The sequence below is a fragment of the Schistocerca piceifrons genome, chromosome 2, assembly GCF_021461385.2.
Source record: "Schistocerca piceifrons isolate TAMUIC-IGC-003096 chromosome 2, iqSchPice1.1, whole genome shotgun sequence".
NCBI classification, from domain to species: domain Eukaryota; kingdom Metazoa; phylum Arthropoda; class Insecta; order Orthoptera; family Acrididae; genus Schistocerca; species Schistocerca piceifrons.
The window spans coordinates 892,038,275-892,050,963 of NC_060139.1; the positions used below are offsets into that span (position 1 = coordinate 892,038,275).

Consider the following 12,689-nt stretch of genomic DNA (forward strand, 5'->3'; position numbering starts at 1 on the left):
CCTTACCGTTCTCGCCTATGTTCTACTGGATCCCGAAATTAGTAGTCGTGTGATGCAGAGACAAACTGCAATACCGAAAGCAACTGTTTTGAGGATTTTGAAGGCACATAAATAACATGCGTATCACATCACACTGACACAGGCATTAACGCCGAATGATATGTCAATACGCGTGCATTTCTGCCAATGGGTCCTGGAAATGATAAGAGGTGAAAATGACTTTTTTAGATACGTTATGTTCAGCGATGAAGCCAGATTCATAAACAATGGCGAATTAAATCGTCATGATTGTCACTATTCGTTCCCTGTCAATCCACACTGGCACCGACCCGCTGACAATCAACACAAACGTTCGTTAATGGTCTGGTGTGGAATTTTAAACGGTTGCTTGATAGGACAGTAGTTTTTTGACCGAAATATCACTGAGGAACCTTATTTACAACTTCTCCGTGATGATTTGTTGGAGCTAATGGAAGATGTTGATTTAGAAACTAGACAATGAATGTGGTTCCAACAGGATGGAACAGACCGCCATTATGCTGAAAATGTGCGGACCATTTTAAACTTATGGTACTCTGGTCGGTGGATAGGACGCTGTGGACCAAGTCAGTAGCCTCCACGTTCACCCGATCTAACATCCCCTGATATCTTCTTGTGGCGTTATTTAAAATATATTGTTTATGAAAGACAGCCCACAACACGAAACGATGTGGAGCAAGGCATTCGCAGAGCGTGTGCAGCCATACCAGGGATGTGCTGCTCAAAACTGTGGACAACTTTCGCACACAATTGACTTAATGCATTGAAGGAAATAGGGATAATTTTGAACAATTTCTTCGTGATTAATTTCATTAATTAAGCAACCCAAATTGTGAGAGGCAAGGACTTTACACTAATGAAGCACCCCAACATGTGAGAGGCTAGGGGAGTCACACTAATGAAGCACCCTATGGGAACATCATTCTGCTACGTCTATGTCGTTGTGACGCTTAAAGTAGGATGCAGAACATTTTGTACAAAAATAGTTTAATTAGGCGTAACGAAAGAACTGGTGCACATTTTTTATCGATTTGATGCGTCTTTCTCAGATAATGCTAAATAAATCAGAGCTCCTCTCCAATTTTACTTTTTTCTCGATTTCAGCGTCATCTGTCAATGGTTTAAAAAGGTTTGAGACAAAACTTGATTACTTTTGTTATGGAGAATCTGGATCTGCAATAAAAATGGGTGTTTCCATTTCAGATTTAAAAGTTGACCCTTGCCCCACCCAAGGGGGCGGGATCTGGAGGTCACGTGTAGTATCATATGATGTCCCCCTTTGAACTTACGAACTTGTCTTACCCACTATTTTTTCGCGATGTATAGTTTTCGAGATAATCTCATCCCAAACTTCAGATGGGCCACCCTCTCTCTCTCTCTCTCTCTCTCTCTCTCTATATATATATATATATATATATATATATATATATATATATATATATATATATACTGTCTTTGTTACTTGCAGTGTGGCATTACAGTCACAGCACTAATCCTGCTGCTCGTACTACTACCAGCAGAATGCTGCTGCTGTTTCTGTTTGTTAATGAGTACAATTTAACAGCAAGTAGTTGAAAGCATGTGAATGTAGTACTGGCGCCAGACAAAGACTGTTAAGCTATCCGATATAGAGAATGTGCTGTGAATTGTTACTAAAGTGCACTGTATGTGGGTAGAATCAGACTACTTGTGTGGTATGATCGGATGCATCGGACGAAAATTGACTGATGAGTACAGTCCATTGCTTACATCAATTAATGTTGGAATGTTAAAGTGTGTTGCAGCACTAGTGGACGTATATGGAAAGGCAATGCTCGACTCAAGAAATCACAGAGTAGCCATATACAACAAACAGTCAAGTGTATTTAATTTACGAGACACATATTCTGCATAAATGAACATCTCAGACAAATTCTGTTGCTGTTGACAATAAAATGGAGCAGCATGCCGTGACTTTATTAGCTGTTTGTGCACTAACAAAGTGAAGCTGGATGAGCTAGATTAGTGTATAAGTACACATACTTCACATATACCGCTATCTATACAAGTTGAACCTGTAAGTGAAAACTCATGGAACCTGAACGAACTGATGGCATACCAATGCGTATTTGCCTGATTAGAGTAAATACAACGCAATCCGAACTCAGGGTATATCAGTATCAAATGTTTGGACAATAATGCGCATTAATATGCATGTATACATGTAAATAAAAAAATATTACGTTCAAGAATGATTTCTTTTTCTTCTGACACCTGTCATCAATATATAACTGACAGTCTTAGATGAAGTACTTCATTAAAAAATGAAAAGAAGGAAAGCTGTCTTCTGAAAGCAACTCACATTATTTTACTTTCCATTCTTCTCATAATTGTGATATACCCAACATTTTTTTAATTTCGTAGTTGATATATATCTATTACAATATACACGTTTTTTATGAATAAGGTAATTTCTTTTAATTTACAATATGTACAAAACGCTTGTTACTAATTGTGAGAGAGAGAAAAAATCAGTGTATACATACTTTCAAGAGCAACAGAAATGGCAGCACAAAAAAATACACATGCACTCGCGTGTGCACACACACACACACACACACGCACACACACACACACACACACACACACACACACACACACACACACACACATGTATAGAAAATAGTACCTTTCAGGGATATATATATATATATATATATATATATATATATATATATAGTGTGCACATGTTACACACAAAATATATACTGATACGACTAATGGTTAATCAAATTATTCCACACAGACCCAGTTGCATGCACCAACTATTTACAAATAAATAAACACACTCATTTACTCCAGCAAATAGTCTGCATACAGGAGCGTCCCAAACCCATCTAAACAGATTAACCGTTTGTCGTCGTGATAGAACAATCTTTATTTCAGCTTTAAATCGACGTAAACGAAGAAGAAACAAAGCTCTTAGTGAGAGTCATTCTTAAACGTCAGTAAATATTTATCCTTTATAATCAATTGCACACATTCCCAGCTCCATCAATCAATGAAGTGTCTTTCAGTATAGCCAATCCTGGTAAACGACTTGAGATACCTACAGCAAAAATGTGTTGGACCAGTTTTGTTTTCATTTGGGAGAAAAGTAGATGTGACATGCATTTGATCCAAATGTAGTGTTTCTTACCAGTTTCAGAGATTGGCAGCAGATCTATATGTCTGGAACGTATTGAATAATTCGCAAAAGAAGTCTGCTCCAGCTACTTTAAGCTCGACTTCATTGTTGTTGTTCCATACAGTGTGCTCATGTTCGTCTTCTTCTTCTGGCTTACTCACGTCCAGTCCATATACGTAAATGAAATACTTGTGGCTCTACCTATCTTTCGAAGAAAGTGGAGTTCTATGGGGGATTGAGTGGACTGGAAATTATAATGCAAGTGGACATCTGATGTTTGGTACATATCTGATGCCCTGCATGTATAACGCAATCCCTATAGCTAGCAACAAGCGACCATGCAGTCCAATTTAAATCGCTCTCATCAAGATTTTGGACATTAATGCATGCTTATTTTTAAAAAATATATCCCTTGGAAGAGAGATGTAAATGGATGCCGCAATAAGTGGATCAAAAACGTATGAATACAAGTGTAGGTAGAGAATATAGCTGAGCGTCTTACCAGAACCGCTTTCCTGAATCTCAGAAAAATTACCCAGTTTGACTCTCTTGGTAAAATTTCCGAACCACTCTGGGATCGACTCATTCCATAATGTCACCTCACTTCTCCCCAGACTTGGACAATGCTCTACTCCTCAACACCACGTTCTCTTTCGGGGATGTATAAGCTCACAGCAGAGAACTGCTTTGAACTTAAGGTGCGATACTGTGTATTCCAGACCTATCCAGGGAGCTCCCCTTAAAGAACTGTCAGACAAGCATTAAGAAAAGTGGCAGGATCTCGGTTACTAGCGTTCAAAATATCGTTTCACACAAGTGAGATCCTGTCTGCAAAAGTGCCATCGATCATTAAAAGCGCCATCAATAATTAAGTAGTCTAAAGGAGCTTCAGGACTTACTAGGTGATCCATAACAGTATGGGCATGGAGATCGTGGCCCAGACCATGGGAGACGGGCCATGCACATACAGCATTGCTACAACCACATGCAGTTGTAGCGTGCACCTGTTGGAAGAACCTTGCTGGGGAGGGTGTAGTGCTATAGTGAAAGCATAGGGCAGAGGTAATTAAAGGGCCAGTCTCTGGGAGAGAGAGTCTGCCTGTCAGTTTGAAGGCAGCTGCAGCGATGATGGCAGCCAGCGAGAAGTTTGGGTTGTTGCGTAAGACCACCTCCTAATAAACCTGCACAGAAGAAGAAGATAAAAAGACAGTTGATAAGTATCTAGTGATTTAGGAATATAAAAATCGTATCTGCTCATTAATAATATTAATAAATTCTGGATACTTACACAAAAAGTCATTGTTGTGTTCATCGATGGATACGCTTCCAGCAACAGATCATCAACAGGCATGTTGGTCAGTAAGAGCGTATCCAGCATGAGTATTGGTGGAGGCATGTGGCGTCGGTAGGGGAATGTGGGGTTGGGTTTTATGGGGGAGGAGACCAACCAGAAAGGTAATCGGTCTCATCAGATTAGGGAACTACAGGGAAGGAAGTCAGCCGGAAAGGAACCATCCCGGCATTTGCCTGGAGCAATTTAGGGACACCACGGAAAACCTAAATCGGGATGGCCAGACATGGGATCAAACTGTCATCCTCCCGAACAAGAGTCCAGTGTGCTAACCACTGTGCCACCTCACTCGTTGGGGGTGGGGGAGATGTGTCTGAGAGAATATGGACAAACCCAGAAGACAACACAGATGCAAATGCACCAGTAGGTAATCATCTTGATGTGAAGCTCCTTGGTCCGTGTTTGCTTTAAGAACAACATATGTTTTTGGCTGGTGTCCATCTTTAGCAAAACCCAATTTTGTTTTTTGACCCAGACATCTATGACTGCAGTTGCAGCATTATCAGTGGGTTTTTTATTTTATGGCTGTTGAACATAAGGAATATTCTTTATTGTTTAAATACATGTAAATATTAGTTTCTAAATAGTAAATACAGATTTCTGAAGAGCACATAAAATTATGTATTCAGACCTTCTTACCACATGGTGTGGTTTTCCTGCTGTATTATGTTTTTACAGTGTCTGTTTCTCTTTATAGTTTGTCATGTGCAACCGTGTACAACTTAATGTAGGCAAAATATTTACGCAAAAATTACGATCTCTAAACTTTTATGGCCATGCTTGAAATTAATAATTTTGTGTGTGTGTCTATTTACATTATGTTTCACTTATGTTTTCTCTTTTTGTCATCTTCTTCACTATCTAGTTCTGTATATTGAGTTGCCACTGTCACTGTTTACCAGCTGTTAAAACAAAATGGCGGACAGTGGAACAGTTGAAGGTGTGAAAACCAGATGGCGGACAGTGGAACTGTTGAAGATGTCACTGGCAGTTGTTTTGAATCTCTCAGAGAGGTGTGCGTGTGTGTGTGTGTGTGTGTGTGTGTATGTGTGTGTGTTTGTGTGTGTGTGTGTGTGTGAAAAAGAGAAAGAGAGAGAGAGTAGATTTTAGAATTTATCATCATTATTATATATATATATATATATATATATATATATATATATATATTCATTTTTAGTTTTATGTGTGTGTATGTGTTTATGTATGTGTCTGTGTGTGCTACCACCAATAGCTGGTGGTTCTGTCAGAAAACCGATATTGTGATTGGGTGCATCTACAATCAAGAACATCTCAACGGTAACAACGAAAAATTAATATTGCAGAATAATGAAAATAATAGTAGTCACATATCTGCTCCTGAACAATCGAAGCCATTCCTCAAGGTTTACCATCATCTTTAACCACTGGGTTCAGATCCCACAGCGAGTCAAGGCTGATCGCATCTAGAAAGGAAGAAGTAAAGACCGCAAGAATAACTCACAAACAAAAGCACAAACAGTGGTTCACTATTTAAATAGTTATATTTACTTTCACCCTCTGCCAAGTTGCTCATGATGAATGACATCACACCATTGTCGGTAAAGAGTGACAACTCTGTGGTGTCATAATTGTTATCCAATGTGTATGGACGCTTACTAAACTCACCATCATCATCACCGTTATCACACGAGCGTTTAATTTCGACTTCAGTGCTGGCTAGCAATCGGAGAGAGAATAAGACTTGGGTCCCCTCCGCGGGGCTATTTATAAGCCCCTTCAGCCACGCAGCGTGCACATCAAAGGAATTCAAATACCAGCTCATTATGTTTCTTCTCTCACCAATAACTTTGCTTTCAAATAACGTATTACGAAAGGTTTTCAGCGTGTTGGTACATGTCTGAACCTGCTTCTCTCATTTGGTACTACTATCATTACATACCAAGCATGGAGCCAAAGCAGCAAAACTGGGTTTATTTCTCGAAAGAAGAAAAAATTCAAGTATTAAATGAATGAGATTATGCTGTGTATAGATAAGCACGAATTGGAATCTGCTGGCTGCAAGCAACTGCTGATCGGGTACGTTTTGAGCGATGTATTGCAGACTTCGAAAATCATCTCTCCAATTATCCAAAAAGGTAGATGTCACTTGTTAAATAACTATACATAACAAAAGAACCGTAAAAAATTTTGTCGGAAATATGTAAATAATTACAAAAATTTTATTACAAAACATTTCTCTATTGATCAACCATTGTAATAGTATCTGTACACATCTGGAGTCAATGTAAACCCGGTTTCCTCTCCGCCACAAGAGGCTTGCTTGGGATGTATGATTAAAGGACTGTTGAACAACTCCAAATTCCAGATGGCTGCATTCAGACTACCTTTTCGTGATCTTTGATGTGTACAATGCTGTCTCTGCGATCAAAGTTTCGGAGTGATGTCAGCATATCCTCACCAGTTATTCCTGTATCGTCCCAGCTTTTACCATGATGGAATGGAGTCAACCACGCTATTGTCTTTAGAGTCTTGTCTCAGTTCATTGCTATGAACAGCTGGGGCAAGGAAACAACTGTGTAGAAACTTGTTAAAACTCAAACTGAGTCTGTGTATATGACAAAAGCTACATATTTAAACGTGAGGCGGCCACACTCGCCGTGGTAGTCTCGTGCATGAGCAACAATGTGGTATGAGGGGACAGGCAGCTTCGACCCTGGCAAGCAGGTCTTCAGCGACATCCACAGGTGTTTCATACGCCAACATCTTGATGTAACCCCAGAGAAAGACATCCAGGGTTGTGAGATCCAGCGATCGCTCTGGCCATGAAATAGAAGCTCCCCATTGCAATCCAACAATGAGTGTGGTTGAAAACACCATCATGGGTGAAAGGGGCCTCATCCACGAACAGGATTATCAGTACAAAGTTTGGCCCTACAGCACAGTAAATCCATTGACAGAAGTGGACGTGGGGTTCAAAAGCAGTTTGTCCCATTGCTTGCATACTTTCTTTATGATAGAGATTTAATATCTCTTCCACCAGTACTCTACACTCTATCCGTCGAAGTGTACATTTCATGGGTAAATTGACAGGTGCTGATTGTTGGGTGGTCGGCCACACGATCCAACACCATCTCTTCAAAGTCTGGTGCTAAGATATATTTTTGGTAAGAACGTTGGCTCGCTCTTTGTGGCGTGAATGAGCCCATCTCTCATAAGCTAGTATCTACAGAAGTAAACATCTGCCAGTTAGGATGACACCTGTTGAGAAAGAGCTCTCAGTTCATTCTTGTTGCTTTACAGGCAATAAATCTTGCTACACTATGCATTAAATGCATGTCTGCTGAGTCTTGTGACAAGTAATATTCCCTCTCGGACCACATGTCATGCCCTGTACACAGTAACACACCTCACCACGAGCACATCACAAGCTGCCTGATGCAGTGGACAACTGACATCAGGAATAATTGTGTGCTTGCGGCAGAGGTTAATGGGTCGGTGTGATGCATTCCTTGGTCACATGACACACATGCTCTAAGCCACGTTGTGCACAATAAGTCTGTTTAGTGGTGAGGGACGTACACTGTTCATCACCTGCTACATGTTCCAGTGCTCAACAGACACATCATGGGGTCTCTGCCAGAATATGGCAGCTGCAGGCATTATTGTAGTACATGCATGGAGACTGCAGGTAGTTGCTTAGTAAAATTACTATAAGCAACACTGTAGCACAACAATTATGCATTTTTGACCTTTGGTTCTCTGTCTCAATATCAATCAGTTTTGGAACCATTATCACTGTTTCAAAATGACACCGAAGATTTGGGACACCCCATATACAGAGCAAGAGCAGTTCTGTCACACTTCCCTCGGACGCTCCTGACGACACCCTAGTGTCTGATAAACACTCACCTTACAGCACAACATACTGGGCGTTCTTAGTGTAAATAAAAAAATTGGGCAGCTGTGAGAGGGACTCGCAGACCAAGGGTTTTGCACAGACTTAATTGTGTATACGTACAATTGATACATCCTGGGAACTGAGAATCCGAACGATTGTTGCCTGTCGTCGGTACCGATACTGGCAAGATATCGGTCCTGGGAATACCAAGACCATGTCAGAATTTCTAAAGTAGTTCCTCAGCCTAGCCCGAACATAGAAAAACAAGCGAGCAGGGGACTTCAGTTTATCTACGTACAGAGATTAGATTTAATAATACATTTAGATGTACCTACTAAAACATTACGGCAACCTATATTTTTGGTTTGCATGCAGTAATGTTTATGTGATATACTTTTTACGGATGATGAATGCACCGTATGTCCAAATGGTGAAAGATAACTTTTATTTGATATAATTAAAATAGGTTTTTCCTTTACTTGTACTGGACTACTTCGTTCTTGCCAAGTTGCATGATTATAAGCCAACGGGGAGCATCCTAAGGATTCTGATTAGCGAGTTTTCGAGTTTCAAAATATTTGACATAAATTACCGTATCTTTCGACTGCACTGACTTACAAGCTTACAATTTTTACGTCGCCAAAAGTACATAGACATAAAGCTGTTATAGAAAAAGGGTGCTAACAAACGGACAGACAAATAGACAGACTGATAAAAAATGACATATATGTAATTTTTCACGTTTTCATGTTATATAATTACAGATGAACAATTTTCGGATTTTTTACCTTTAAACTTATTGCGAAATATTGCTTCTTACCATATGTAATGGTTCTAGATCAACGGGAAGCACCCTTCAGGGCTTGATGAGTTATGTTTATCAAAACATGTAATACAAATGGCTGTATCTTTTGATTTGAGTGACTTAGAATCTTAACATTTTGAAATATCATAGACACCATGGACATTAATATGCGACATGAATTTCAACTTGACGCGTCCACCCGTTTCTAGCAAATAAGATTCTTAACAGTCGGACAGACAGACGGACAAGAAAGTGATCCTGTAAGGGTTCCATGTTTACAGACTGAGGCTTGAAACCCTAATCATTCCACGGTCTTCTCTTTACATCCAACGGAGATATTTCGAGATATCTTCTCTGATTTGGTTTCTCTGTTAACATCAGCTAGAACAAGTGGGACAGGCACATTTTTCCCCATATGAAACTCATTAGGTCAATAAACTGTGCTGCATTCCTTCCAATCTGCAACATTCGAGACATGTTCAGATATAGACGACCCTAATGTTAGATGACGAGCAACAAACGGAAATTTTAGACAAAATCGAGCAGTCGCGAAACAGCCAAATTTTGATTCAAACTGACATTTCATCTGCGCACATTTAATTAAGATAATTTTTCTGATGTGGAGCGGTTGGTGTCTACCGTTACGTTTGTAAACGATAGCAACATGTATTCAGATTCCTCAGAAGCTGATGATTTTCTTTATCAAAATCGTTCAAAAGTTTTAACAGAATCTCACGAGAGTCCCAGTTCCTCCAAGTGGCTCTACGTGGACGAGCTTGAAGCAGCTGCCAGCCCCAGAGCATTTCGGTCAGACATATTGCCACGAGAGTACGCATTCATGTATTCATACGTTTGTATTGTTAACTACTCAGAAATATCTGCAGCTCTCTTATCTGATGGCGTAGTTTGAGAATTGTATGTATTTAACATGACACCGCTAGGCACCTACTCTGCATTAATGTCTTAATGCCTGCACAGAACTAAATGACTACACTCATGCTCCGGCAGTAATTTCAGTGTTATATGATGTGGTACTTGTAACTGTAAATTAAGACTGGCTGATGCTTGTGAATATTATGCAAGTAACATGAATTATTTCTTGTGTGTCTCAGGGTAACCACATGAGTGAGCAGAAACTCCACGGCTGGATTAAGCATGCGGAACGTGTGAAAGACATGCTACACACGAAATTGAGCGGATGGGTACACGACATGCAATCCGTCAGCAAACAGACAGCGTACTACGAGACAGAAGAAGAAAAGGAGAGGCCCGGGTACTTTATATTCAGGTATAAGCCAGTATACATTCAAATCTTTTTTCGAACTCACTATGTTTTGTTAATGTTTATTTCACTTTTTTCCATTGAAATATTCATAAATGTTCTATAAACTACTGTGATGATTTAATACAGTGTGGAGTAAACAACTAGGACTGATAGAAAAAAGTGAAGGAGGTGATTACACAGACTAGTAATTTACAAAGTTTTCAGATTCCTTTTAATCTTTGATTTTGTGGTTCGTCTTTTGTCTAAAGTGGGCCACATATTATGCAGCAGACAAGCGGAGCAAACCATCATAATGAATGTTGTTACTGCTTCGACTAGAAAAAGTTTATATTATTTGTGGCAACAATGATGTGGCAAAATCTCTGGCACCTGGCACGAGAACTGAGTATGTCTTCACATTATGAGGGACAAAAACGAGTCATCTCTAGGAGAAATTACGCTAATACCGTGTAGTAGCACCTCTAGCCCAAATAACGGCACCAATTCGGCGAGAAAAAGAGGCCAGAGTTCATTTTAAACTCAACAGATGAAGGAAAAGTCTAAGCATTGATGAGGATTAAACAAAAACGGGGAAGATGTCAACAGAATGGAGGAAGCAAATTGCCATGGTTCTTATATTTCTTGCTATGATCGATGTATTTAAATCAGTCCGTAACATAGCGCGTATTTGATGGAAGTTGCGAGCGAAAGGGAAACAGCTGTCTCTCGAGTGGTAAACGTATGGGGCTATCGAAGGGACTAGTGTACGAGATATATTGTTACTATGGACGGTGAAAAGCTGGTTTCCTATTTGGGAATGGGTGAGCTCCAATATACATGCCAGCTCTTGTGGCATAGTTCTTGGGTTATTTTAGGTGGGTTATTGTGGGATAGCTATGGAGGGGAAAATATGGATTAGGATGGAAAATTAAACTGAATCGTGATTGCTTCCAGTTGGATGAAAAACTTCTGTAGCTATATCTGAAAAGGCTGGCGGGGAGACATTTTAGGGATAGGTGTTTCTAGGAAGTGGACTAGGCCTTCTGATGGGAAGTGAAGATCTGACACCCACAGGTAAGTTCATCATAGGAACCGATGGCGATATACAGGTGTGGAGAGGTACTGATCGATGCGAGCAAGGAAATTATATGGTATAGGATGATTCAGACAGATACAGGCAGTAGCACAGGTGACTGTTAGGGTGGTAAAATACATGCTCAGGATAAAATGTTCTATACGATGTTTGAACATGATTTGTAGATGTTTTCGAGGAGCCCTACTGCTACTCCATATCTGGTTATTGTGTGGGGAGTCTCGGTTCAGTACTCCACACCTGCCATGGATAAAGGATGTGGGTTATTGGTTCACGGCAAGTTACAGTGAGACATGCTGACAGTGTGATGGGACAAAAGTATGAATATTCTGTTGGGCAATGGGCATGAAGGTATGAGTGCTTAGAGAAGTTAACTGAGAAGTGGAGATGGGTAGACTGGAAGACAATAATTGAGAGGAATTATTGATTTCACGTCTATGAATTTAGTAAAATCTTTTGTGATTTGGTTTTATTTGGAATGGCGAGGATTTATCTGCTCAGTTTCGTTTTCTTGGTCTTTGTAAAAGGACATTAACGTATGTTTACGGCGAAGGTGATGACAGTACAATGGTGGTGGATGTGGTTGGAACTCCTGGCACCGGCAACTGTGCGGGCGATGTGGCGCGACGTGGTACTGGGGCTGGTGATGGTGTTGGTGTTGAGATAGCAGCGCTGCTAGCGGCAGAGTCGACGATGGTGTAAGTGACAGTTATGCTGTTGGAGCATTTGACGGTGGCAACGGTGAAGAACCTGCAAAATTACAGCTCTTTGTGAGTGCTAAAACAATGAATAAGACGACAAAGGGTGGGAGATTATGGGCGAAGAAAAATTACAAGAGTGCAGATGAGAGAGCTGAGGTGGTGGCGTAAAATAGAGGGTCGTATGAAGAAAATGGAGACATACTTTACACATGAAATTTCGGACAACATGCTCAATTTCGCATGAATGATCGAATCGAAAAATATATTTCACCCGAGGATGTTCTCAGCGTCACTAAAATGGTTCGGGTAGTAGCTCAGAACAAAGAACGTTCTCCGATTTAGGATGAATAAAACTAGAGGAGCCTCTCAGAAGCGGAGAACATTCTTCGTTTT

The 12,689-nt window shown here is 40.2% G+C and overlaps 1 protein-coding gene across 1 annotated transcript in view; it reads left to right on the forward strand.

Annotated features, from left to right (window-relative positions):
- The window catches only part of LOC124777392, a 102,881-nt gene that overhangs the window by 54,186 nt on the left and 36,006 nt on the right, over positions 1-12,689 (forward strand). The window contains exon 4 of the mRNA XM_047252784.1: positions 10,351-10,526. Coding sequence (XP_047108740.1) covers positions 10,351-10,526 — 176 coding nt within the window. The remainder of the gene's footprint in view (positions 1-10,350; positions 10,527-12,689) is intronic.